This window comes from Chaetomium tenue (assembly GCF_020726465.1).
Source record: "Chaetomium tenue strain MPI-SDFR-AT-0079 chromosome Unknown F5144scaffold_3, whole genome shotgun sequence".
In the NCBI taxonomy this organism is placed as follows: domain Eukaryota; kingdom Fungi; phylum Ascomycota; class Sordariomycetes; order Sordariales; family Chaetomiaceae; genus Chaetomium; species Chaetomium tenue.
Genome location: NW_027117331.1, coordinates 1,598,733 through 1,626,426, shown reverse-complemented (window position 1 = coordinate 1,626,426; position 27,694 = coordinate 1,598,733). Strand labels below are relative to the sequence as shown.

At 59.4% G+C, this 27,694-nt stretch overlaps 5 protein-coding genes across 5 annotated transcripts; 2 read left to right on the top strand and 3 right to left on the bottom strand.

Moving 5' to 3' along the window:
* The first annotated feature begins 222 nt into the window (after positions 1-222).
* On the top strand, positions 223-2,619 carry F5144DRAFT_173832 (uncharacterized protein). The gene is made up of 2 exons (XM_066782648.1): positions 223-674; positions 768-2,619. The coding sequence occupies exons 1-2, from the start codon at positions 356-358 to the stop codon at positions 2,396-2,398; spliced, it is 1,950 nt and encodes a 649-aa protein (XP_066644579.1). The 5' UTR covers positions 223-355; the 3' UTR covers positions 2,399-2,619.
* Positions 2,620-3,262: 643 nt separating this feature from the next.
* On the bottom strand, positions 3,263-4,476 carry F5144DRAFT_173817 (uncharacterized protein). The gene is made up of 2 exons (XM_066782647.1): positions 4,256-4,476; positions 3,263-4,112 (listed from the first exon to the last, which is right to left on the bottom strand). The coding sequence occupies exon 2, from the start codon at positions 4,032-4,034 to the stop codon at positions 3,372-3,374; it is 663 nt and encodes a 220-aa protein (XP_066644578.1). The 5' UTR covers positions 4,035-4,112; positions 4,256-4,476; the 3' UTR covers positions 3,263-3,371.
* Positions 4,477-5,249: 773 nt separating this feature from the next.
* Positions 5,250-6,836, top strand: F5144DRAFT_173790 (mitochondrial 54S ribosomal protein mL46). The gene is made up of 3 exons (XM_066782646.1): positions 5,250-5,492; positions 5,570-6,372; positions 6,509-6,836. The coding sequence occupies exons 1-3, from the start codon at positions 5,453-5,455 to the stop codon at positions 6,806-6,808; spliced, it is 1,143 nt and encodes a 380-aa protein (XP_066644577.1). The 5' UTR covers positions 5,250-5,452; the 3' UTR covers positions 6,809-6,836.
* A 726-nt stretch (positions 6,837-7,562) lies between these two features.
* Positions 7,563-8,957, bottom strand: F5144DRAFT_566960 (ribonuclease H-like domain-containing protein). Its single transcript, XM_066788574.1, has 2 exons — positions 8,427-8,957; positions 7,563-8,373 (listed from the first exon to the last, which is right to left on the bottom strand). Exons 1-2 carry the CDS (start codon positions 8,653-8,655, stop codon positions 7,601-7,603), a joined length of 1,002 nt encoding a protein of 333 aa, XP_066644576.1. The 5' UTR covers positions 8,656-8,957; the 3' UTR covers positions 7,563-7,600.
* Positions 8,958-9,152: 195 nt separating this feature from the next.
* F5144DRAFT_645137 (putative nonribosomal peptide synthase) lies at positions 9,153-27,192 on the bottom strand (the record flags this gene model as incomplete). The annotated part of the gene is made up of 1 exon (XM_066792872.1): positions 9,153-27,192. One exon carries the CDS (start codon positions 27,190-27,192, stop codon positions 9,286-9,288), a length of 17,907 nt encoding a protein of 5,968 aa, XP_066644575.1. The 3' UTR covers positions 9,153-9,285.
* Between the last annotated feature and the right edge of the window lie 502 nt (positions 27,193-27,694).

Sequence of the window (27,694 nt, the reverse complement as noted above, 5' to 3'; positions counted from 1 at the left end):
TTGCGGGACGGCGCAAAAGGGCGAGCACCTCTCTGGCCAGCACTCTTTCCTCCTTTCTCACACTTTTCCCGCTGCGCTTCCTGCCGCATTTCAGTGGTCCACTTCTCGTCCCGCCGCCTGCAACTCAAACCCGGTGCGGCCACCCACTCAGCACCCTCTCCCTGTGCAAGCACCCTATCGACCTACCTAAGCGCAACACAACGCTATCACAATCCGAGACTGGGACAGCAGCACGTATCGACACAGCTGTCAATTTCGAGCCAGAATTGATAACGGCATAAATTCAAATTTTAAACCCCTTTTCTACCTATCGATTTTGACTCCTTATTTGGGTTGCCCACGACTCCCGTCAGCCATGGCTGATCAGTGTATCGTCTGTCTCGACCCCCTGGAGGTTGAGACCAGCGCCGGTATCTCGACCCCGCTAGACCCTGCAGAAGAGCAGCTGCTCAAGGACCACCACGAACGCCTCGCCATTGAAGATGCCGATGCACTCGCCAAACCAAACCAAGAAAACGCGCCAGAACACATCGCCCACGAAAATGTAGCCAAAATCGAGGTGTGCGGCCACATGCTGCACGACGCCTGTCTTCGGGAATGGACCGAAAAGGCAAACAGTTGCCCCATCTGCCGCCAGACATTCCATACCGTCACTGTTTACGACAAGGTTGGAGGTAAGTTCGCCCCTCGACGCCACCCCCGGCTGCCCTCGACTTCACTACCTTAGTTGTTGCGGAACGCGATCGACTAACACACTCGGGTCATAGGCAAGTACCTATCTACTCGTAAAGTCGAGGACAAGAAGCAGGCACCCGTGGTGCCCGATTACGACCCCCGAGAATGGATGGAGGAGATGGTGGATCAGCCAGAAATTCCGGGGAGGCGTTGCCCCGTCTGCAACTCGTCCGGTGACGAGGAGGTGCTCCTACTTTGCGACGGCTGCGATGCCGCCTACCACACCCAGTGTGTAGATCTCGACGACGTTCCGCGGGGGCCCTGGTTCTGCATGGAGTGCGAGCACGCCCTCGGCCCAGATGTGATGCAACCTGTGGATAATGTCCCTAATGGGGACGGTGGCTTCTCCGGCCGGGGCTACTACTTCCCTCGTACCCAAGCCAGCATGCGGCGCGCGCGCCAACGAGCACGATCCGACGAATGGCAGGGGGCTTGGGGCCGGATCACAGGTCGCGTCTGGGATGCACTCGAGTTGGACCTTGACTACCAAGACGAGGATGACTCAGCCGTGTTCGAGGGCCTGCAACGATCTCGCCAACTACGCGAGCGGGAACGGGAGGAACATGAACGGTGGCAACAACGCCTTAACATTGCGGCCCGCTTGGGTGCGAGGGACGTCTTTTTGAACAACATGGCGCGGTGGGTGGAACGCCCCCAGCCCAGCCCACCGACCCGCGAGGAACGGCTTGCCTGGGGCGCCTTGGAGAAGGCTCGGGATATGGATTCGCGGAAGCGCAAATCACGTTCTGCCACGGCCGAGCCAAACGAGGAGGAACCACACCACGAACCCGAGAGGAAGTTGAAGCGGCCACGCACCAGGCGGTTGCCACTCACGAACGGCGAATCATCATCGTCTGTGGCCCGCGATCCCGGCTCATCAAGCCGACAGCAGCAGCAACAAATAGACCAACAACTACAACAGCCACAACAACAGAGCAGCTCAGCATCGAACAGTGCGACTAGCGCGGGTGGCGCGCCGCCCTCATTTTTATCATCATTACTCAAAGAGGTGGAAATGAGCACGCCGTCGGACGAAGACACTTTGTTGCAAATGTTTGGGCCGATTCCAGGTGTTAATGACGCCCCATCGCCCGCGCATAGCCATGGCTCGATCACGCCGCCACCCAACCGTGCCAGCTCCCCAGTTATGACGCTGAGCTCGCACATCGCACCCCTCTACGCTGCACCGTCTTATACCCCAACAAGAGGGTTATCATTGGACACAGCGGAGCAATCACGATCATCGTCGCCCCAACGAGCAAGCCGTCGAGAGCCCCAGTCCTCCCCTGACAACAGCGACTCGGAGCACCGGGGCCGGAGGCAACACTCATCTCGCCGACACGGCGCGCTAGAGCTCCGGCAACCGCAGCCTCAACGGACGCACAACAGCATCTTGCCGTCCCGGTCGAACAACACATCACCCGCGCGGCCCCTGCCTTTTGAGATGAAGGAAAACATTAGTAAAATTGTGCGAGGTGCGCTGAAACCGCACTGGCGCTCCAAGCAGCTAACGGCGGAGCAATACGAAACCATCAACCGCGACATCTCTCGCAAGATCTACGATGAGGTCAAGAACCCGGAAATCAACGAGGACATGCAACAAAGCTGGGAGAGGCTGGCGACGCAGGAGGTTGCGCGTGCCGTCGCTTCTCTCAAGGCCTAGAGAGTCGGGAAGGCGCAATCGCGGCTCCCCGGCTTTCACTGCGAAACAATGGAACACAGCACACACAGCATGATCATGACACAGCCATGACCGGGATGGCGGTTGACAATGGGATGATTTCTTATCTTGAATGGGCCTTTAGCGGCGGCGTTTCGGGGCATCGGGGCCGGCTGGTTTGTTCGTCACGAGACAGACAACGGGACCTGGATAGGATACCCCAACGGACAATATCTGGATGGTTTACTGGGCGGGGGCGGGTTCATGAGGGGGTACCAGCGATTCGTATCTTTTTTTATCCTTCTGATCTAGTGTGTTTCAGCCAAAGGCGTCGGCGACGGTTGGGTTTGGGCATATGAGTTTTAACTTAGCTATCTGGTAAACATGCATATTAGCAGGTGCGGGATAGCTCCGGAGTGTTTTGGTCAGGGTGGCGAATGTGTGGATGCCTAAAAAAAGGCGGCTTTGTATATGTATTTATACTTTGAGGTCACAGTTATGCAGTGGCAGGTGGATGGTCGGCCATCCGAGTCCTCGGATGGCAACAACACAATTGCATGTCATAATGATCAAGTGGTGTTGCTGTTCTCATCCACTCCCCGTGACGATCCCTCGCCATTGATTATGGTCACGGCGGCTACACGTGCTGATATGGTCGGTCTCGACCCTGGCAATAGTTAATTGTGCTCGAGTAGGACACACACACCGAGAGACCGAGAGCCATGCAACAACTAGGCTCTGCCGCGGTCTAAGAATCATATAAATGAACTCGGCGTTGACCTCTCACGTAGAAAGCCACCTCCATATTGTTTCTCCAGACCTCGATACGAAGACCACCTCACCTCTCCACGATGTAGAACTCCCCTTTCTGCCCCGGTTGCTTCCAGAGCCCAACCCTCAAGTCACCATTTTACACCGCAGCCCCTACCTACTTCTTCACATACACCGAGTACGGACCCGGCAGGCTCCCGCCGAACTACATACATATCACCGAGGCCTCCGTGTACCGGGCTACCTCCACCTTCAAGTACAAAGTTGCCTGAATCAAGTATCCTGCCGCGAACCAGAGACTACCTCGGCCTACCCAAGCCGGTGCCAGAGAACAACCCCGATACTGCCGCCGGTTCATAACCTTTAGCTGGCCCTGCCCACAACTGAGGTGGTTTGAGTCACGATGCCGTGTCCTAACTCGGCCGGCAAGGCACAGAAGGTGGCCAGGGTGGATAGTGACTATACGTGTGCTTGTGAGAAGTGCTGGTGTGATAACAAGGTTAGCACCAAGGGCGGGGTCTGTGACGAGTGTAAGGAAGATGGGGGTTGAATTTCTCCTCCCGGCGTCGGTCTGGCTTTGGGGAGGGTGGCTGGGGGTGGTAGTCTCGTGCGTTTGGTAGAGGAGTGCATGGGAGTCGTTTGGGCGGATTGGATGGTCATGGCACCGGTTGCTTGATATAGATCGATTTATACAGCGTGCGTTTGGCACCTGGGGATCCGAATTGTCCCGGTTCTTCGATGTTGAGGTCTGATGCCAGACCAGCCTGTGAGATCCCACTTCTGGAACACGGGTTATGTTGACCATGAAATGGGCTTGGTTGCGAGCAAGCCAACGTTGAGAGTCCCAGAGTGTGAGGCACAGGTGCATGTGCCGCTACTCGAGTATCGAATCTTCAGGCAAAAGGGCCGGAGACAGCTGCTGCCGAGTAACTCGCTGAAAGTAGGCCTCATGATATACCAATCATTGTTAGGAAGGTCCGTAGCCACGCAAACCAACGCTGCCCGAACTTTCTGAGACCACCCGTGATGCTTTACATGGTTTACACAAAGTAACATACGTGGTCCGGGCAAAGGAACCCCCTCGCTTACTACACAGTTATAAGGACCACTCCGCGAGGTTACTCCGGGAAGTGATGCCTTGGTGTTGGTCAGCGTTGCCAGTGCACTCCACCGCCGCCACTCCCAGCCACCAGCAGTCCATAACTCAAAACACGGCAGAGCATGGACGACTTCGAGCAGCGCGTACCACGCGGCGGGAGGCCCATCGTGACCACCATCAAGAAATTCACCGCGGACGCGCCAGGGCTGGACACATGCATCTGCAAAAAGTGTGGCCCCTGCTACGAAGACGCCGTCGTCGGCCGTGAGTGGCGCCGAAAGTGCCTTGACAAACGATGCGGGATGGGTAAACGGGTTTGGGAGAAGTTACGCGGCTGGTTTGGCGTGGAGGGGAAATAGGGCTTGGGGTGGGAACGTCGTGGTTCATATGTCCTCAATGACGGCCGGGCCGTGATCGCAATATAGGTGGGGAATTGGTGAGGTTGGCGCACCATATCAACAGCGTTGGCTTGGGATGGGGTCCGAGTCCATGATCTCAAGCCCTCTTCTCAATGGTGAAGCGGGACCCGAATTGGGGACCATGGCGACCATCTGTTTCGCGAGAAGGGCCGCAAGGAGACGTAAAAATAGCCTGCCGGTTACACAGCATCGGAGCCGGGCCCGGTCGACCAAAGTATGAAAGCAGCGCATTTTTCCACGCAAGTCCATGCAACAATGGTGCTGGAATATGTGTCGTTGACCGACCCAACCCGACTCGCAACAACGATAAAATGTTTACCCATCGGTATGTTCACGGCAACTATCTAACAGCAACCCGGTAGGAGTATAGCCTTTCGGCGCAGGCACCGCTAGCGAATCAGCCGCATATCCCTCTGGGCACCTGTAAATGGTCAGGACGTTTTGGAGGTGAGAAACAGTCTTGATGATAAGGATTGGTGCCGTGAAGAGAAAGGAAAAAGAAAAAACTTTTTGGGCTGCGAATCGACGAAATTACTTAGCATGGCAAGTGGGAGAGGGCCCGTGCGTCAGGCCAGGAACTAGGCTGGATAAAGAAGGCGGTGTGAAGGAACTGTGGTGGGATGAGAAAGGTGGGTCGCCGGCCCGGCATGGAAAAAGTTCACGGTTCGCTGCCGCGATTTTGAAGGGTACAGAGAGGTCCCATAGTGAAATCGACTACATACAATAGTTGACTGTGTGGGCGTTCGACCAAGCCACAACACCACCACCATGATGTCGGCGCCAGGTAGAGGGTCAGCCCTGCTGAGGGGTAAGCTACATTCCCTTCTCTTTTAAAAAGGACATCAATTGGAAATGTTGACTGACGAAACCCCCTCCCCCTCCCAGGCTCATACCGAGTCTGCACCCAGTGTGCTCGCCCAGCACCCCGGCCCAGGATAGCAACGACGACAAGAACAACCCCTCGGGCTTCCGCCGTCCTCCCCCTAGCCTCTCGCCGCTACTACTCCGCCGAACCGGCCACCGCGCAGCAAACCCCCACCACTCCCGAGTCAACACCAACCCCTCCCACAACCACAACCATAACCCCCTCGACGGACCCCAACCCAGAGACGGCCCTCTACCTCATAAAATCATCCCTGATCCTCACGCGACCCCCGCTCCTGACACGGGAACAAACCCCCTTCGAATCCGCCTTCTACTTCTACCAGAAGCGGCTCAACGAGCGCCTCACCGCGCCCTTCCGACGGCAGTTCTACTTCAAGCAGGACACGGCGGCGGACCTGGACTTCCGCATCAAGCTGGCGGAGCGGCACGGGGTGCCGGCCAAGGACATTGGGCGGTACAACCCGCGCGGGCGCATGGCCTGGAACGACGAGCTGCTGACGGGCAGCACCACGTCCGACCCGGCCGAGCTCGTCAACAAGCTGCTCGCCGACGCCGAGGTCCGCGTCAGTGAGGATGGCGAGCCGATCGCGCCTGAGGAGCGGGTGCCGGTGGAGAGGCCCGCGCCGCGGAGGAGTGAGGCTGATGAGAAGGGGGATGTGAGGAGGTTGGATCGCGCCATGGAGAGGACGCTGTATTTGGTGGTGAGGCGGGAGTGGGAGGAGGTGGTGGAGGGGGTGAAGAAAAAGGAGGCGGTGTGGGAGTTCCCGACGGGGCTGGTACAGACCCAGGAGACGCTGCATGAGGTTTGTTTTGGCCCATCCCATTTTTGTCCTCTTTCCTTTTTTTTTTGTTATTCTTCCCTTCCTTCACCCCCACCCCACCATACATACACACAGTCAATCATAAACGGCGCCCACCAAGACTAACACCACCCCCCAGGCCGCCGCCCGGGTCATAACCGAATCCGCTGGCGTCAACATGAACACGTGGGTCGTGGGCCGGGTGCCCGTCGCGCACCACGTGGTCAAGCCCGTGGTCGACGAGGCGGGCGGCACGACGGTGGTCGACCGCGGCACGAAGACCTTCTTCCTCAAGGGCCGCATCATGACAGGCCAGGCCGACCTCGCCGGCAACAAGCACGGCCTGACCGACTTCAAGTGGCTGACCCGCGAGGAGCTGCAGGAGGTGCTGCCGGAGGAGTACTACCGCAGCGTGCGCGGCATGATGGATTTGAGGTAGAGATGGTGGGGGGATTGGGTGGGCCAAAGGGGGGGTTAGATGGTGGCAAGACATAGCAAGCGGGGCCACTTCTCGCGTGCTCTGTTTTTGTGTATTGTAATCTAGAAATGTACGCTATGTATCAACTGTCCATTTCGGTTCAGTCGCCGCCGCAGTCAGGACAGTATGACAGCGGAACAATCACACCCAAAACACTATCAAAGGGCAAATGCAGATATGGACCGAACCACCCGCCACCCAACCCCTTCCCGCCACTCCCTCAACTCTCCTCCGGCGCCAGATCCATCACCCCAACAGCCCCCATCCGCAATTTATTCCCATATCTCCTCCAAACCTCCCCATCCCACTGCGACGACGACGACGACGACGACGACGACGATATCCGCTCAACACCCCCCTTACCCACCCCCGGCTTCACACCCCCCTTCGACCCACCACCAAACGGACAAAGCTCCCGAAACAACTCATCCCCTTTCCCTTTTCCCTTCCCCCCGTCCCAACGCAACCCACGCGACAGTCGCGGAGGCAAAGACCCCCCCCCCCCCACCACCACCACCACCACCACCATCCCCCGTCGTCAAAACCCGCCCCGACAACACCACAAACACCACCGCCGTCATCCAGCTGTCGAATCCCGCGCTGTGGACCGTGCCGCGCTCGCGGGGGTCAAACCCCGGCTCGGGAATGATAGGGGGCGGTGGCGGTGGCGGTGACGGCGACGGCGGTTGGTGGTGGTGGTGGTGACGGGAGGGATGGGGGTGGGGGTGTGGTTGGGGGTGGTGATGCCGAGGCTTAGGGAAAATCCTGTGGCCCCTGCCAACCAGATCGGCATAGAGCTGTGCGAGGTTGCGGCTCGGTTTCCAGCCGAGCTGGCAGGCCAGGTGCTTGGTGTCGATGATGCGCGGGAAGAAGCGGTGTGTGGCGTGGCGGAAGGCGAGGGCGTCGGCGGGCAGGGGCTGCAGGAAGGTCTCGTGCAGGAAGCAGAGGTCGAGGAAGGGGTTGTGGCCGATGAGGATGGGGCGGTGGGCGCGGAGGCGGGCTTCGTAGAGGTGGAGGTTTTGGCGGAGTTGGGAGGCGGTGGATGGTTGGGAGGAAGTGGTGGGTGGGAGGTGCTTGTCGTCGAGGAGTAGTTCTGGGTCGAGAGCGTCGGCGAAGGAGCCGCCGACAAGGGCTTCGATGATGTAGCGGAATCCTGGTTTGGGTGTTAGCTTGCTTAGGGCGGGTGGTTGGGGGTGTGTTGATGGGCTTGCCGGTCTGTCTCACGACGGAATCATGGCGCTTTTTATATTCGCTGTCCCATGACCTTTGCGGCCGGGCATTCTTCGTCGCTGTGTTCGGATTCTGGGGCTTGGTCAGGTACAAATTGTTGGCCAGTTCTCCCTCCGAACGGCTAAGGTAAGGGACGCCCTGGGAGAAGGTCTTTTCGAAAGAGAAGTTGTTTTCCTTGAGAAACAAGAAGCTGCGGTATGAAAGAACCAGTTTCCGGTCGATGAGCTTTGCCAATGTAGTATTGGGTGGGAAGAACTCAGGAGTGAGTTGAAAGGTGAAGGTTCGTGCTTCGTACCCTGCTGTTATGTTAGCCCTTTTTAGCGGGGAGCAGTCCTATTCGGAAGCGGACCTTTGTGCTTGCAATCGTAGGACAGGCAGGTCAAGCCAACTTGCAAGATTTGGAATGTCCTGGCTGCTTCAGCCGCGAGGTGGTAGAAGGTCGACTCAGCGGGTTGAGAGACCCCGACTGAACTAGGAATTCCGCTCATTTCCAAATCAAAAGACACATAGTTGGCCAAAGAGATTGCCTCTAGGACGGTTGGCAGGGTCTGCCAGAAGTTGAAACGGTCTATATCCATGAGTGTGTATGTGCAGGGGGTTGGCTGAGACTAGGTCGGTGTAGGTTGTCTTGAGGTATCCGAGGTACGAAAACCGACCGATGGGGAAGCTCCGGAAAGTGGTAGTCACGCGGAGTAGGATAGGGTAACGATAAAGGAAAGGGAAAGCTAGACCCTGGAAAGGGAAAGGAAGAATAGACGACGAACTTGCTTGGTATTGTAAAGGGCTACCGATAGGAGGGGGGTCCCACAACAGTAGTAATAAAGCTCTAGGTCGCTCTCTCCCTCGCGGTTGACCTTGGAATCAGGAAGCTAGGGTCTCCTTTCCGCGCCGCCTTATTGAGGGTTGAGGGTGTGGTGGTGGTGGGTGGAGCACGGAACCGACCGACCTCCCCTAAGCCAAACCCCTGGATGTACATACATACATAGATGCGTTCAGGGGTAAATGGCCAACCGTCGTCGACGTCTCAGTCCTTTACGTACACGGCCGAACATGCGATGCAGACAGAGTTTTGAAGAGCCGATAATGACGGTGTTCAGTATGCTATATAGAAAAGTTTCTTCCTTTCAATGCCTTGCCATGTTGTGAACATGACTCCCAAACTTATAACCTCACCCCTACAGACACTACAAGCTAACCTTTTACGCCCATCACTTGTGACAATTCACAATCGCCGTCATATAGTCCACAATCATGCCCAATATCTCATCAGCCCCCTCGTCTCCAATCTCGCTGGGATCAGCATGCAGCCATAGCCTCAACGCGCCGTCCTCGGGATACGCCAACACGGTTGTCCAATCTGGCGTCGCCACCAACTCATTCCACCCCACGACAATCCCAGTCCCCTCGTTTTGCTGCCCGTCTTGGCCGGCGTCGGTGGTGGCGGAGAGACTGAGCTCGGGCGAAAAGTTCATATTACGAAAATGAACCGAGGAGCGATATCGAGAGTCGTCCCCTTCTGGCCACTCGGTGCACCTCCTGACAAGCTGGTCCCAGTCGAGTCCCTCATACGGAAGCCGGTCGTCAATCTGGCGGGCTGATTCCTCGACCAGCTTGAGCAGACCACTGCTGCCGTCACCACCGTCGAGAAGAGTACCACCCAGATCCACACTCCCCAAATCCATCCGCAACGGCACCATGCACACACATGGCCCGACCACATCCTCCAGCCCCGCCATATTCCCACCCCGTCCTGTCGTCACATTCCCAAACACCAAATCTCTCTCCCCGGTCAACCGCATCAGGACCAGCGCCCACGCGACGTTCACCAACACCGCCGGCCTCATCAAACCTCCGTCATCCCTACCAACAACAAAGCCAGGCATGGAGACGGTCCTCAATGTTCTGACCCCTCCACCACCGCGGGCAGGTTTATAAACCACCGGCCCCGCCGTTTTCTCCGACCCCACCAGCAGGTCCCGCCAATACCTCCCCGCCTCGTCGGCGACCACGCTCCGGTGCCGCAACACGGCCGAAAACGGCGGGGCCGGCGCGACCCGGCCGCCACCGTACGCGGTTTCGAGGGCGCGAAAGATGTGCTCGACGCACCACCCGTCGTGCTGGGCGTGCGAGAGGCGGAAGATGACGCGCCGTCGCCGGCCGTCGTCGGCGGAGGTGGTGGTGGCGAGGGTGAGTTCGGTGAAGGGGTCGGAGAGGGAGGCGTGGTGGGCGTTGGAGAGGCAGAAGGTGTTGCTGAAGGTGGTTAGGTCTTGGGTGTGGGCGAGGGTGATTTCGCGGATGGGGAGGGAGGGGGTGGCGAGGATGATTTGGTAGTAGGTGTGGTTGTTGTGGAGGATGAAGCGGGAGCGGAGGCATTCGAAGGATTGGAGGACGGTGCGGACGGCGGAGACGAGTTTGGGCCAGCTGGTGGTGGGGGAGAGGTCGAGATAGGCGTATTGGAGGCCGAAGGGTTCTTTCGTGCTGACCATGCAGTCGGCCTGGAACTGGTTGGCGGGGAGGATGTCGATGATTTCGGATGGGGCGATGGCGAGGACGGGGAGGACGGAGTCGTTGACAAGCGCTGCAAGATCAACGCCGTCGGGGATTAAGCTGTATGGTTTGTACGCATCATCGGCTCCGTTGGTGGTAGTTACAAGTGGCCTGATGGTCAGGGCGAGTTGCTCTAGGCGAGGCGATTTGAAGACGTTGTTGGCCATGATCAAGAAGCCGTGCTTATGGGCAAGTGTGGTGAGGCGCATCACGCCGATCGAGTCGCCGCCGAGTCGGAAGAAGGAGTGCTGGCGACTTATCGAAGCCACGTCGACACGCAGAATCTCGGCCCAGAGCGAGGAGAGGGTTTGCTCCATCTGGGTAGCCGGAGGTGTCAGCGATACCTCTTGCTCGTTCCCTCTAAGCCAGACCAACTGAGACGGGACAAGACGTGCTCCTATTGCCCGGAGTCCGACTCTGTCTGCTTTTTGGGAAGATGTCTTTGGCATCTGTGGCAACACCACAAAGGCCTCTGGTTGGAGATAGGCGGCCAGTGTCTGGCCAAGCCCGACATCAATGCTGGGAGCGAGCTCCAAAAGTTGCTCTTTAATGTTGTCTGTCGTGATGGCTTCATGTTCCTGGCCGAGCGCGGGACTGACGAATGCCAACAGCATCTGGCGGGGGGGCATCTCATCTTTCTCTGGTCCCCATCTCATCGACACCACCTCGGCGGCGAGCTCCATACCATCCTGCCGGACCAACCGTCTCAAGACATCTTCGACCTCAGCCAAATCGACCCTCTGACCTCGCAGCTTGACCTCGGACCCAATACGGCCAATATACACGATTGTCCCATCATCGGCATATCTCGCCATGTCGCCCGTACGGAACAGCGTCCCGCGCCGTCCGGGGTGCTTTGCCGTTCCAGCCACAAGCCACGGTGGATCGATAACCCTCGACGCGCTCTCCTGAGTCTGGGGGGATGGACAGACATAGCCTGCGCCAACCAAGGGCCCCTCGATCAGGATTTCGCCAACCCCGCCCACGGCACAGAGACGTGACGGGTTGCCCAGCTCAGCTAACCAGAGGTTGGCACCGAGACCGTGGCCAATGTTGCAAGCCTGCTCACCACTGGCAACCTGCAGCGTCGCAGAGCACATGATGGTGCATTCCGTGGGGCCATAGACATTGACGAGACGGACACGGTGCGCCCAGGTGGCAATGTCGCCCTGCATGAGAGGCTCTCCGGTGAGGACGAGGCTTTGTAGATCTGGTAACGATTCTGGGTCGAGCGAGCGGGCGACGGATGGGGTGAGTTGCGCGAGGTTGACTTTGTATTCCCGCATAAAGGCGCCGAGGTTGCCCTTGCGGGTGCTGTTGTCCGGGATGCAGAGACAACCGCCCTGCACGAGGGTGTAAAAGAGGTTGAAGATGCAAGCGTCAAACGAGTATGAGGAACTGTCGAGCGATCTCGTGGCGGACTGGAAGCCAAGGGCTTTGGGCTGGTGGTGGAGTGCCGAAGCAAGGTTGGAGTGGGTAATTCGTACGCCCTTGGGAATGCCGTTGCTGCTTCCCGATGTGAAGACTACATAGGCAAGATCGGATTCGAGGGGTTGTTGTTTGTTGTTAATTCCTCTGTTGACGGACGCCGTCGAACCAGTATCGTCTCCGTTGAGACGAGGTCTGGGAGAGCGGACACCCCCCTTAGTCCTCCCCACCCCGATCGACCCGTCGACAACCACGGCACTGCCCGCGTTCCCGACAAGCCGCACAGCGAGATCTCTCGTCCTCGCCGAACAAAACAACACGCTCCCCGTTCCCACATCCAAATTCTGCATCACCGCCCTCAGCTTCCCCTCCGGATGCTCCGCATCAAGCGGGACAAACGCCGCCCCCGCCTTGAGGACGCCGAGCATGGCCACGCATGCCCACAAACTCTTTTCGAACAAGAGCGGGACAAGACGTCCGGTAAAACCCGCCAAGGTGCTCTGCGCCAGGACGGATGAAAGCCGGTCAAGCTCGCCGTACGTCAGCTGGCCGTCCCATGCGTCAAGGCAGAGGGCGTAGGGGTGCCGGGAAGCGACGGCGGTGATCATGTCGTCAACTCGAGAGGAGATGGTGACAGGAAGGCGGCGGTTGCGCTGCCATATTGTGTCGGAATCTTGAGGACTGAGGTAGGGGAGGTTGCCGACAGTAGTGGCCGTCGAGGATGTTGATATTGTCAGGGGTTTTGTCGTTGTGGTCAGGGGCATTGTTGATAGGGGTGTTTGTTTTGTTGTCAGCGCCCCTAAAAGCTGTTGGAGTATGTGTCCCCATTGCGCAATAATTCGCTCCATCCGCGCTGTGGCCAAGACGCTCGAGTCATAACTCGCCCGGATATTCAGCGAAGATGCTACTGGCGTGACTTCCAACATCAGAGCATATTGGTTCAGCGCCACCATTTGGTCAGGGACCACGACCCCCCCAAATTCATCCACTTCCACCATAAATGGTTCCTCACCAGGCCTTTCCTCTTCCTCTTGCAGGGACGGCGGTTGGATGACCATCACAGTCTGGAAGTCACACGCCACATTTCCCGTCGTATCGACACGGCGAATCTCGGGGATGCCGAGGTGTTCGTGAGCCATCATGTCGGTCATCTTCCGTTGTATCCCCGCAACAAAGGCAGCGGCGGTCTGCGACAGGTCCCGTCGCACCCGGATAGGAACGGTAGTGATTGTCGGCCCCATCATCCTGTCGATGCCCGTCACCGGCGCGTTGCGGCCGCTGAGAATGGCGCCAAAGGTGACATCGTCGGTTGCTGTGAGGTGGGAGATGAGAAGGGCCCAGCTGGCGTAGAGAAGAACGGCTGGCGTGGCACCGGCACGGGAACCACCACCACTAAAAGGCAGCGTCGTGTCGAGTGTGCAATCGGCGAGCGGGACGTATTCTGAGTGTGGTAAGGCCGGGAAGAGCATGCTCCCTTCGGCGCCGGCCAGCTCCCGTGCCCAATACTCACGAGCTTGCGCCTTGTCTTCGGAGAGCATGTAGTGAACGAAGGGTCTCATGTCGGTGATTTCGGGCGGCGGTTGCCCAAGATAGGCCTTGCGAACTTGGTCTTCAATCATGGGCAGCATCCAGCCGTCATACAGGGCATGGTGGATAGTCCAGACCAACTTGCGCCGACCGCCGTCTGACTCGATGACAGCCCACCGACTCAGTCTCGATCCCAGACCCATCGTCTTGTGTTTCTCCGCGTCCAAGAATGCCCGAGCCGTGGGGTGCGCCTCCCACTCGAATTCGCAACCGCCACTCACGACAACCTGCACAAGCCCAAACCCAACCAGATCAACCAAGCGTGTCCGGAGGATAGCATTGCGCGACACCACCCTCGCCCACGCGTCCCGGAGCCGCTCCCCATCCATCCAATCCGGAATGCCGTAGACATTGACGCTGACAAAGTCGCCCGCCTTTTTCAGTGTTGCGGCCATCATGTTTTCTTGCAGCGGCGTCGCCGGGTAGGCATCCTCGCACACAACCTGGAGGCTCCCATCTCCATAGGTAGTAGTAGTAGCAGCAGCAGCACTGCATTTCACCACGGCCTCCTCCCTCACCCTCTCCGCCTCGCCACTCCCCAGCCCCCTCGCTCCCACCAGCAACTCGAACGGTCTGAACGCTCCTCCTCTCCCCCCAGCGACGACGACGCCATGATCCGCTCCGGCGGCTCCCAGCTGCTGCACACTCGCCGTCGTGTCGTCCCCGCCGTGCCTGACCTCCATCATCTTGGCCAACGCGCCCAGGTTCGGCGCGCCAAACACGTCGAGGACGGTCAGGGAACCCCACCCGTCGGCCCGCGCGAGGGAGACGAGGCGCATGGCGGAGATGGAGTCGCCGCCGAGGTCGAAGAAGTTGGAGGCGGTGGTGATGCTGACGGACCCTGGCGACCCTGGCGGGGTGGATGGTGGGAGACTGGTTTTCCAGAGGTGGGACAGTTTGAGTTCGGATGGGGTAGAGGGTGCGGATGCGGATGCGCGACATGCTTCGTGGTCTGTTGTTGTTGTTGTTGTGGTGGTGGGGGTGGCCGTTGGTGTGATGATGATGCCGCCGCGGTGGATCTGCTCTGGTCTGGCCTGCAACGCGAGTTCCGCGAGCCGTTTGCGGTCCATCTTGCCGTTGTGGGAGTGCGGGAGGGATGAGAGGAAGATGTAAGCGGAGGGGACCATGTAAGGCGGCAGGGTGGTTTGGAGGTGTGTCGAGACGGTGGTGAGTTCCGATAAAGTGTCTAGGGCTGGGTCGATGACGTGGCAATTGTAGTTGTTGTTGCTCTTCGTGTCCGAGCTGCTGTCTCCGATGCTGAGGAAAGCTGCTAGGATTTTGTTGTTGCTGGTGGTACCAGTCGCCACGAGATTCGCAGCCACGAAACGCACGCGATCCCCCATGGCCTCCTTGATGTGGTGTTCCACCTCACGGAGCTCGACGCGCTGACCGCGGATCTTGACCTGGGTGTCTTTCCTCGACAAGTAGTGGATGTATCCCCTCGAGTCGTACCGCACCAGATCTCCCGTCTTATACAAGGTGCTCTCACGGCCCTGTCTGCCCGCTGCCCCAAGGCGCAGCCACGGAAGGTCCGACACGAACGAGGCTCGAGTCAAAACCGGGTTGTCGTGGTACCCAGTGCCGCACAGAGGTCCCTCAATCAGCAATTCGCCGGCTGCTCCGATGGGGACCAGGCGTGTGTGATCCTCAGCGTCAACAATCCAAATGACAGACCCAACCCCCTTGCCGATGCCGTCCACCGCCAACGCACCGCTGTTATTATCCCCAAGGTTGAACGTGGCACTCGAGGTGCACTCGGACGGGCCATACGAGATTATGACCCTCACCGCCGGACGCCAGTGGTCAAACTCGCGAAGATCCACCGCCTCTCCCGTCAGATTCATCGTCTTGAGCGCGGGTAGCTGGGTAGGATTAAGCAGCCGCGCTACCGACGGTGTAAGGTTGATGTAGTTTGCGCCGAACCGATTCATCGATCTGGCCAGATCGTTCTTGCGCTCATGCTCCGAGGGGACGCAGAGACACCCGCCCGCGCTGAATACCTTGAACATGGTGTCCCAGCTGACGTCGAAGGCGTACGAGGCAAAGTCAAAGGCCCTGGTGCCGCGATGATATCCGGCGGGTGTAGTCTGGAGCATGACGGACGACGAGAGGGCGCGGTGGGATAGCAAGACACCCTTCGGTGTGCCGGTCGTCCCCGATGTGAAGAGCATGCAGGCAATGTCGTCTGGGGCTGGAGCCGGGGTCGGCGTCGCGGGAGGCGTCACATCGTCAGGGTCGCCATCACCATCACCATCGTTACCCTTGCCGGCGGCCATGGTGATGGTATCAAGTAGCAAAACAGCCTTCCCCAAGCCCCTCGCGGCATCCTCCAAATCGCTCGCGGCCAATGTCACCACCACCTGCGATGACACCTGATCCATGATGGCCTGGAGCCTAGCAGCCGGCAGATTCGCATCCAGCGGTAGGAACGCGCCGCCCGCCTTGAGCACGCCCAGCACGGCCGCGGGTACATATCCGCTCTTGTTCGCCAGCACTGGCACAATGAACCCCGGCTGGACCCCATACTGGCCCCTCAGCTGCTCACAAACCCGCTCCGCCATCTCGCCGAGTTCTCCAAACGTCATCCTGCAATCCCACGCATCCACGGCCACGCGCGTCCGGGCCCATCCCAGCCCACAGCTGCTGAGCACAACTTCGTGGAGACACCTCTCGGTGGCGACGGGGACCTCGGCGTTCCACGTCCAGATGTCTTGCAGGTCCTCCTCTCCCAAACACTGGATGCTCCCTAGCAGCGCATCCTTGCGTGCCAGCTGGTTGGTGACGTGCTCGAGACGGCTGGCAAGCCTCTGGAGCTCGCGGAGGTCGAGAACGGCGGGATCGAAGATGGCTTCGAGTTCGATCGTGTCGGCGGTGGCGGTGGGGGCGAGGAATAGGACGAGGGGGAAGCTGTAAAACGAGCCATTGGCTGTCGTGCTCGTGCTAGATGGTGGTGATGATGATGATGATGATGATGATGGCATCCCGACCTCGTAGGAGGCAACCCTGATCCCCTCATCGTCTTTCTCTGTCTTTGACTCGGAAGGAGGCAACACAGTCAGGAGGGTGTGGAACTGACTCGCCGCCTTGGTGTCGTGGCTGATGGAGCCAATCTTGTTGATGCCCATGTGCCCGTACGCGCCCATGCTTGATGTGTTGTGTTCAATGCCGTTGAGCAGCTCAGCGACTGTTTGTGACTTGTCCACGCGGACCCGGATGGGCACTGTGGTGAGCGTCGGGCCGACGATACGCTCGATGCCCCGGATGTCGGCGTCTCTACCGGTGAGGGTGGCACCAAAGACGACGTCGGACGCGCCCTCGGTGGTGCCCGATACAACAAGAGCCCATGCCGCGTGCATGACGGCCTGAAAATTGAACCCCGGGGCGGCCTTGGCTGAAAGTGTTTGTGCGAATGTGCATGTCGGGCGGGCGCGGTATGTTGTTTTGGGGAGAGGCGGGTAACGCACGGCAGATTCGGCGGCGCCAGCTAGGCGTGATGTCCAGAACCGTGTTCCTTCTTCCTCCTCGCTCTGGGAGATGATGTGCTGCACAACGGCATTGAAACCAGGGCTCACGGGGATGGCTTGGTCGTGGTAGGCCCTGCGCAACTGTTGCTCGATGGCGTGGATGGACCATTCGTCGTAGAGTGCGTGATGAACCATCCATGCAATCATGTTTTTCTTCCCCTCCTGACGTATCGTCACCAACCTCGACAGGGGCTTCCCGAAGTCAACACGAGCATCTCCAACGTCGCCGTCCAAGAAAGCCTGCAGCGAATCTGCTGCCTCCCACTGGAAGTCCCTGGTGACGAGCTGAATGAGACCCAGGCCGTCCATCTGCACGAAGCGGGAACGCAAGATGGCATTGCCGCGAATGACAACCTCCCAGGCGCGCACGAGACGGTCAAAGTCGATGTGCTCCGGAGCTTCAAAGACACACCTTCTGACATATGCTGCGGGCTGGCTCAGGGTGATGGAAAAGAGCTCGAGCTGCAACGGCGTGCAGGGATACATGTCGACAATGCAATCTGTCGACACATTGGCCATCTGCGCGGCCACCGAGATAACCTGGGATACGTCCATGTCGGACAAGCCCAGCAGCGAAAATGGAGCGAGGGTATCTCCTCCCGACTCAGAATCGACTCCCCGCAAATCCTTGACACACAGCGCCATGTCACCCAGCTGCGGGTTCATGATGATGGTTTTGACTGGGAGTTCGACATCGTGCTCCCTCGCCAGAGCTGACAGTTTCATGGCCGTGATAGAGTCGCCGCCCATTTGATAGAAATCGTCGGTGGGCATCCCCGGGCCACCATCCATGTCGTGGCCCAGCACGGTGGCCCAGAATGATCGAAGAAGCGTCTCGGTCTCGGTAAGAACATGAAGGCCCTGCACATAACCCCCCTCCGCGGTGGCGGCGGCGGCGGCGGCAGCGGCAGCGGCAGCGACAGAATTGTGTAGTAGCTCCGGCCCCATAGACCTGAGCCTCTTCCGGTCCAGCTTTCCCGTCTTGGTCAACGGCAACTGGTCCAGCGCGAGGAATGCCTCGGGTCTCATGTAGCGGGGCAACTTAGTGGCGAGCTGTTTTGACACGGCCGGCGACCTGTCGGCGATGGTGGCGGCATCCATCTCGCAAAAGGCCACCAAGACCTGGCGATTGGACGTTGGGTGCGCAATGATGTCGACGGCGATGGCGCCGGCCTCGGGCAGGGCTCCCTTCAGCTGGTACGCAATGCCGCCAAAGTCGAGCCTCTGGCCGCGTAACTTGGCCTGAGAATCGTCGGCTCGGCCGATGTACTCGATTGTTCCATCGTGTCTCCAGCGCACCAGGTCGCCCGTTCGGTACAGCCGGCCCTGTCTTCCTGGTTCTGTCGTGGAGCCTCGCACCAAGAAGCCGGGGTTCGTCAGGAAGGCGGCCGCTGTCTTTTCCGGCTCGTTGTGATAACCCCTGGAGACACCAGGGCCTTCCACCACCATCTCGCCGATGATACCGATCCCGACAAGCTCGTTGGCATCCTCGGGGTTGACAACCCACGCATTGGCTCCGGCCGACTGCGTTGTGCCAATACTAATAGTCAGGCCCGGATCGCGAAGTCTCGCCAACAGCGACACGGGGGTGCATTCTGTCGGTCCGTAGACGTTCAGCAGTCGGACGTGATCCTTCCAGGTAGCCACGTCTAGCAGCGTAACAGCCTCCCCACCAACCATGACGGTCTTGAGCGTAGGCACATCTGCTGGCCTGATGGTCCTCGCCAGCGACGGCACGAGAAGCACCAACTCGGTCTCGTACGCTGCCATTGTCTCGGCCAGATGGTCCAGCGTCTCGGACTCGCGCGCCGTGCAGAGGCAGGCACCCGTGGCGAGGGCAGCCAGGGTACACCAAAGCGTCCCGTCGAAGCCGTAGGTGCTGGGGTCGAAGATTCTGGTGCCAGCGGTTATGGCTGCAAACGACACTTGTGCCGCGAGGACGGATGCGACGTTTTGGTGTGAGTAGACGACCATCTTGGGGAGGCCTGTGGTTCCCGACGTGTAGGAAATACAGAGGGCCCGGTTTGTATCACGGGGGAGATGGTTGTTAGTTGTAGTTGTCCAACCAACAACAACAGCCTCCTTGTCCCAGCAGCCTGAGCTCAACGGCGAGTTGTCACCACCCACCGTGATTACCGGCCTCTTGAGCGACTCAGCCAGCAAAGTCTGAGAGGGAGAAGCCAAGACGATGGGGGCATCCAGCGCCTCGACAATGTGGGCAAGCCTCTCGGGAGGATGTGACACATCCAGGAGCGCAAAAGCCGCGCCTACCTTGAGCAGAGCCATCTGGCAGACAGGGACCCAGACCGACTTTTCAAAGCACAGCGGGACAAAGCAGTTTAGCCCAACCCCGCGCGTCCGTAGGGCAGCCGCAAGCCTAGACGAACGCTGGTCGAGCTGGCGGTACGTCAGTTTCCCGTCGTGCGCATGGATCGCCAATGTCTCGGGAACCAAGGCCACCTGCTCGGCAAACATGTCGTCGATGAAGCGGTCCACCACCTCCGGGACCGTCCTGTTGCACTGCCAGAGGCGCTCCACGTCGTTCGCATCCGCCCTGTCGAGATCCCTCAGCAACGCATCCAACCGTGTCACGCAGAGCCTTTGCGACAGCGCCCCCATCTGCTCCATCAAAAACCCCACGAGACCCTCCTCCAGCGCATCTTCACAATACACCACCTCCATCTCCACCCAGTCGCCGTTCTGAGTGAGCACCAACATCAGAGGATAACTGCTATAATTCCTCGTATCATCCCTCCCCCAACCGACCTCAAAAAGGGGCTCCCTCCCACCTGCCCCCTCCTCCTTCTTCTCCTTCTCCTCCTCCCGCTGCTGCACAACCATCAACGTGCCAAACCCAGCCGCCACCCTCGCGCCCTCCCCACACGACCTCGCAATATTCTGCAGCCCCATCTGCTCAAACGGCTGCATCTCCACGCTCGCCTGCGCAACCCGCTGCAAAAACGCCCCCAACGTACCCGCAGTAGTAGTAGTATTATTGCTGCTGCTGTCGTCGTCGTCGTCGTCATCGTCATCATCATCATCATCTCGTGGCACCACCCGCACCCGCACCAGCACGGGCACGGTCGCCAGCGTGGGTCCGCGCAGGTCCTCGATGCCCGGGATGGCGTCGTGTTCCACATGCCGGCCGAGGCGCGTCTCGCCAAAGACGACGCGGTCGCACCCGGTGTGGCGCGCGGTCACGAGCGCCCAGGCGGCGCGGAACAGGGTGGCCGGGGTGCACCCGGGCGGGAGTGGGTGGGGGAGGGGGAAGCGGGAGCGGGCTATTTTCTTTTTGGGGGGGGTTTTGCTGCCGGTGGTAGTGGTGGTGGTGGTGGTGGTGGCAGTGGGACGGGGAAAGATGGCAGCGTCGTGGGCGCCGGCGAGGGTGGTGGTCCAGAATTTCTGGCTCTCGGTGTGTTGGGATAGGATGTGCTGGACGAAGAGGCTGTATTGGGGGCCCGGGTTGGTGCGGGAGGCGGATAGGTTTGGATCATCGTCCTGGTGGTGGTAGATTGCGGAGACGTGGTCTAGGATTGCGGTGAGGGTCCAGGAGTCGTAAACGGCGTGGTGGATCGTCCAGACCATCATCTGGTGGTTGTTGTTTTTGGTTGTAGAAGGCTGCTGTTGTTGCCGGATGAGGCCAAACTTGCAGAGGGGATTGCCGAGGCCGAAGCCCTCGCGAGACATGTCTTGGAGATACTCGTCAAGGGAATCATACCATGTCCATCTTGGCTGTTCCTTGATGACGACTTGGACAAGACTTGGAGTGGTGGTGGTGGTGGTGGTATCCGCTGCCAGCTGTAGCTGTACTAGGCGAGTGCGGAGGATGCATGTCGATGCCACCACCGCATCCCATGCCGCCATGACACGGTCGAGGGACACGTCGGCCGCCATGCCGAGCTCCATGTGCTGCACATAGGCTAAGGGGTCGCTTGCCGTGAGAGAAAATAGGCCTTCCTGCAATGGCGTGCACGGGTACATGTCCTCGATGGCGTCGGCCGACACGCAACAGACGGCAGCGGCGGATACGCGTAACGCGTCTGCACGATCCTGCGAGCCTATCAGGGAGAATGGCGGGATAAACGAACTGGAACCTGGCTGGGTTGCTGGCTGGGTTGCTGGCTGGGCATTCTGGAGTGCGATGGCGACGAGATCCTCGAGCTTAGGGTGGCGGAGCACATCGGCAACGGTGAAGGCCAAGCTGCTTTCCCGACCTCGCTTGACGAGCCGCATGGCTGATATCGAGTCGCCTCGGAGCGCAAAGAAGTCACTCTGACGGTGCACATGGGACGGGTCGATGGAGAAGACTTGAGACCAAATGTCCCGCATCTTGCGGTGGGGTTCATCCAGCCTGTCATTGTCTTCATGTTGCTCCTCCTGGCTGGCCCCGTGCCCGTAGCTGTCGCTGACTCGTTGGAGATTCTCTTCTGAGAGGGTGGTTGCTGCGCATGATCTGAGGCCTTTTCTGTCAACTTTGCGCGTTGGCGTCAATGGAAGGTGGGATGTCTCGATGAATACCGAAGGAACTATGGCAGCCGGGAGGCGGTCCTTGAGATAGCTGATCAGGGGAGAGCAGTCTGGGGTGGCCATGACGCGCATGACCAAGTCGGATTTGGCGGTGCCACCTTGCGCTGGCTGCCCCTGACCGTTTGCCAGCTGATCTGGGACAAGATCTGGGACAAGAAAGGCCACAAGCATCGACGCACCACCAGCAGCCTTGACAAAGTCCACAACGGCATCCCCCGAGCTGAGCGGACACCGACGCAGGTGATACTCAACCTCGCCAAGCTCAACACGCTGTCCGTTGACCTTGACCTGTGCTGTAGACCGCCCCATATACACCAGTCCCCCATCGGCCGCGTACCGAACAAGATCGCCCGTTCGGTACATGGACCCCTCCCTGCCCAGCGTCGCGTCCGTCCCCTCGCGCAGCCACGCCGGGTTGTGCAACCATGACTTGTGTTCCGAGGCCTTGCCACCCACGTGCAAGTACCCGGGGCTCACGACAGGCCCTTCGATAGCCAGCTCGCCCACGGCCCCGATCGGCACCAGTCCATCGCCCGCTGGATCGAGAACCCACGTCACGCACCCAACCCCCCGGCCAATCCGGCTGGGGTCCTCCGCCGTGACCCCCGTCTGCACCACGCACACCTGGCACTCGGCCGGTCCGTACGCGTTAATGACGTTTCTGCCTGCCCAAGTCTGCATCAAATCCTTCCCGATCGCCTCGCCGCTGAGCACCAGCACCTCCAGCCCGGGCACCGCCTGCGGGTCTACCAGCCGCGCCACCGACGGCGTGATGTCGGCCCAGCTCGCCCTCAATCTTTGTATGGACCCTTCGATGTCGTTTTGCCTGTCGTCCTCGCTCGGCACACACAGACAACCGCCCACCATGAAGGTGGCCAGGGCGTTGTGCGCGGCCATGTCGAAGCTGTACGAGGCGTAGTCGTACACGCGCGAGGCTGCGTTGAGGCGTAGCGGGCCGGCGTAGGAGGCGACGTCGGTGCAAAGGTTGGAGTGGGTCATGATGATGCCTTTGGGGATGCCGGTGCTGCCGGAGGTGAAGACGATAAAGGCCGTGTCTGAGGGGGAGCAACGTGTTTTGGTTCTGCCGGTTTGGTTCTTCCCGTCTTCGTCACCGTGGTCGTGGTCATGGTCGTCAGACGGCAGTAACAAGTCCTCGCAGGTTACAATCAGTGCGCCGTTGGCGAGGTCCTGCGTAAGCTGTCTTGTTGCCGAACCAGCCGTGATAATGCACCCGACCACTCCGACCTGCTCCAGGATCGTCCGCAGCCGCTGCTTTGGCTGATGTCGAACATCCATGGCGACAAAGGCGGCTCCGGCCTTGAGGATGCCCAACATGGCCACGGCCGCCCACTTTGACTTTTCCATGCAGATCGGCACCAGACCCGTGATCCCCCGCCGCATCAACACGCCTGCCAGCCGCGACGAGAGCGCGTCGAGCTCGCCGTAGCTCATGTCTCCGTCCCAGGCGCAGATGGCCTGCTTGTTGGGCCGCCAGCGCACCACCTTCTCGATCGAATCATGAACACAATTCTCAACCCCGATGGGGACCCGCCCGTTCCATTCCCAGATCGTCTGCAGCTCCTCCTCACCTACCAACCCAACCTCGGCCAGCCTGCGCTGCTGCTGCGTGCCATCCCCAAGCTGCCGCAGCACAAACGCAAACTGATCCAGCACCCGCCCCATCGCAGCCGGCTCTATGACCTTGGAATCAAAACTCGCCTCCACCAGCAACCCACCACCATCCCGCTCCCGTTGCGGCGTCACAAGAATCATCAACGCAAAGCTGTTGAAGTTAGAAAGCACCTTGCTCACATCCATTCCCGTCAGCAACCCCCTCAGCTCTGTGGACGTTGGGCTCAGACGCTTGTCCTCGTCCTCGTCGGCGTCGTCGCCTGAAGGCGGTTGCACCACAAGCAGTGTCTCGAACAGATTTCCTCCCTGTTGCTGCTGGACGTCCAGGCCGCTACTGCTGCTGCACCTGCGAATATTTTGCAGCCCAAACCCCTCGAACCGCATCATCTCCACGGCCTCGTCTTGGACGCGCTGCACGTAACCCCCGACCGTCTCGTCCCGGTCCGCCGCCATCATCTTCACCCGCACCGGGACCGTCGAGATGGTCGGCGCGAGCATGTCCTGGATGCCGGGGACGGGCGCGTTCCGGCCCGAGACGGTGGCGCCGATGGTGATGTCGTCCGTGCCGAGGAGTTTGCAAAACAGGAGGCCGAAGGCGGCGCGGACGAGAGAGGGGGTGGATACGTGTACCGATCTGGCGGTGGTAGCAGTAGTACTTGTACTTTGGTGGGGATGGATGAGTTTGGTTATGCTCGCGTCTGCAGCGATGGAGTGGGAGGGGATGGAGGTGGGAACCGGCGGGAAGGTGGAGGTACTGTGCGGGGAGGAGAGTTGGGACTGCCAAAAGGTAGTAGCTTCAGGGGAGGGAAAGAGGGAGTGGAGGTGGTGGATGAAGAGGTTGAAAGGGGGGGAGGGCGAGGGGGGGATGCCTTGGTAGACGCGGAAGACTTCGGCGCCGAGGAGTGGGAGGGTCCATCCGTCGTAGATGGCATGGTGCATGATCAGGGTGAAGTGGGAGTGGGAGGAGTCGTCCGGGTCTACGGTGATATTCCAGCGGCAGAGCGGTGTCCCCAGACCCAAGGCTGCCGTGTCGTGGGTGTCTGGTGGCAAAAGACGGTCGGGCTCTTCCTTGAGAACGACCTGCACCAGGCCCCACGATTGAGTGTCGACAATACGCGTCCGGAGAATGGGATGGTTCCGGGCGACAACATCCCAGGCGTCTGTAAACCGCGACGGATCTACATGCTCGGGTAGCCGGAGACGCTGACTACCGACGTAGGCTGTTGCCCGTTGGTATCCAGCAACGATGAGGCCTACTTGCATCGGCGTGCACGGGTAGGCGTCATCAATATTGTCCGCCTTGAGCTGGCAAGTCGAACGCGCCTCCTCAGCCACCCTCTCCGCATCGACATCGGGGCCAAGGAGCGAGAAGCGTTCAGGGACCTGGGTGGAATGCACGCTGTCCGCGTATTGGCAACTCGAAGCCATCTCGGAGAACCGTGGGCTTCGAAAGATGGTTGCGATGCTCAGTACCAAGCCTTCTTGGGCGGCCCGGTTGACTAGCTTGATGGCTGCCAGCGATTCTCCGCCATGGCCGAAGAAAGTATCAGATGGCCGGATTGCGGCGGCGTCAACATTGAGGACCTCGCTCCAGAGATGCCGTAGTTTCGACTCGATGTCTCCATGTCCAGGTGTCTGAAGTTCTTCCGTTATCGGGGCCTGGTTGCCAGACACAGACTCGTGTTGATCAACAAGGTTAGTGTCAACAACTAACAGCTTCTCAGGCTCCATCTCCAACGCGATCCGTTTGAGTCCGGAATAGTCCACCTTCCCACTCAACGTAAGCGGGATGCGATCAACAGCCACATAGCCGCCCGGAACCATATACGCCGGCAGAGACGCGCGCATCTGGGCATCCGCCCGCCTTAGCATCTCACGCAAATCGGCCCCGTCTCCCGAGTTGCTTTGAACAAAGACGACGAGCAGCCGAGCCCCGTTGCCAAACGCTACAACATCGGCACAGCAACCCGCCAAAGACGGCATATACCGCTGCGCGTACATGGTCACCTCGGCCAGCTCAATCCTCTGTCCACGAAGTTTGACCTGCGAGTCGCGCCGGCCGACATACTCCAGCGACCCGTCGTCGAGATAGCGGACTAGGTCTCCGGTGAGGTACAGCCGACCCAGACGACCCGACGTCGCGCCAGGGCAGCCAGACACCAGCCATGGCGGGGTGTGCTTGAACTTGGCGTCGGTAGCTGCTTCGTCACCGCAGTATCCATCCCCGACCAGCGGCCCCTCGAGCACGAGCTCCCCCACGGACCCGATGGGCGAGAGTCGCCCATGGTCATCCGGATCGACAACCCAGGTCACGGCACCGAGACCCTTGCCGATAGAAACACCACCAGCAGCACACGGCAGGGCATTGCTGTTGACAACAGTGGTGATGGTGCACTCGGCCGGACCATACGTGTTCATGACTCTCACCGGCGTGTCTGTCCATCGGGCTAGATCCGCGTCTCCGCACGCCTCGCCGCCGAGATTGAGCACCTCGAACCCGGCCTGGATCTGGGACGGAACCAAGACTCTTGACAACGAGGGGGTCATCTCCGCATACGAGATTTTGTATTTGTTGATCAACCCGCTCGTCTCATGGTCGCGCTCCCACGCCGAGGGGATGCACAAACAAGCGCCGCTGAGAAGGCTGAGAAACATGTTGCTGATGGACACATCAAAGGCGTACGAGGCGTAGTCGAGAACCCGCGAGTGTTTGGTGATGCCGTGAACTGGCGTGTGGATCGCAGCGAGCGTGCACAGGTTGTCTTGACGGATGACGACGGGCTTGGGTCGGCCTGTTGTTCCCGAGGTGAAGACGACGTAGGCCGGGTCCGATGGCAGCGCAAGAAGAGCCTCCATCTCTCCCATCGGCAGCATTCCGGTTTCGCCGCCAAGTCTTCTGTACCCAACCGGAACAACATGGTACGAAGTGATGGCCTTTGCGCGATGTTCCTGGGCGTACGACGAAAGAAGCACCGAAACTCCACCCCCATCGTGAAGGCGGGCCATGCCCTCGATGCAGTGCAAAAGCCGGTCATGCGGCAGATTCTCGTCCATCAATGCGAATGCCGCCCCGGTCCTAGCCACCGCCAACACAGCAACCGACGTCCAGAGCGACTTTTCAAAGAAGCAAGGCACCGCCATACCCCGAGCCACGCCACGCACAGCCAAGTCATCGGCGAGCTTGGCCGCAACGTGATAAAGCTGACGGTACGTCAACGCTCCGTCCCATGAATCGACGGCCAATGCGTCCGGCGTCTGCGATGCCTGCCGCGAGAAGGATTCCCACACGGTCGAGACGACTGGTGCGGGGACAATGGCGTTCCAGGTCCATATGTCGTGGAGGTCCTGCGGCGTCGCCGTCCCGATGACGCCAATGGAATTCTTCTCACATCCTGGGATGCATAACTGGCGGAAGGTATGCTCAAACTGGGACTGCATTCGGGCAGTCTGGGTGGCAGTCCAGGCGGGTGCTTCAATACGGACAGACACGCCGCCGGCATTGTCAAGAAGGCATCTGGTGACGACGTCGAACCCTCCACAACCACCAAGATGATCCTCTTCTTTAGAAGACCCTGCGTCCAAGATGCACACCTGAGTGGAAAGGGATGGTGCGTGATCTATCTCACGCCGAGTCTGGCAAGTTGACTGCGTTTCCAATTCATGCTCCATCTGGCGTAGGAGCTCGCCGATGGTCTGCGCGGGGGCCATGTCCGACATGACTGTCTGGGAGTCTTGGGAGAAAGAGGCATCTTGAACGCAAAAGATCACCGTCGATGTACCAAGGTAATCCTTGAGAAGCACCGCCCAAGCGGTGCATATCCGTGCTCGTGAGACAAGAGGGCCGAGGTGTTGGCGATAAGTCTCCATCATGATGTCGACAGCAAATGAGTCCACCTACTCTGGTAAGCAGGATGGCGATATTGAAACACACAATCATAGGCAAAGGAATAGTGCAGCCATAATATAAACGCGATAACCTTAGGTACCTAGTACCAAGTCGTTCGTTGATCTCCCATGACCTCCCCGCAACCGGCTGAGCCGAGGAGGCTTGTTGACAGTCGAGCTGAGACTTGGCGAGCCCAGTCAATCTCTTCCTGTTTCCGTAGTAGTCTGAGACATACTTGACCATCCTCTCTACTATGTATGTACGGTATCACATCTCCGCGCTTAGAACGAGAAGGACATGGCGCCGGCGAGGCGCACCATTGGTGCGTGGGTGAGCAGTGCGGACATGTCACATGGATATAGCGAGAGGGGGCTGGGCTTGCTCGTTGACGGAAACCACCGGGAGCCGGGGCTCCAACAGAACTCCCATGTTCTTTGAGCTCCACAGGATGCCAGCGACTTCGAGCTTCCGACGCTGATCTCTCGA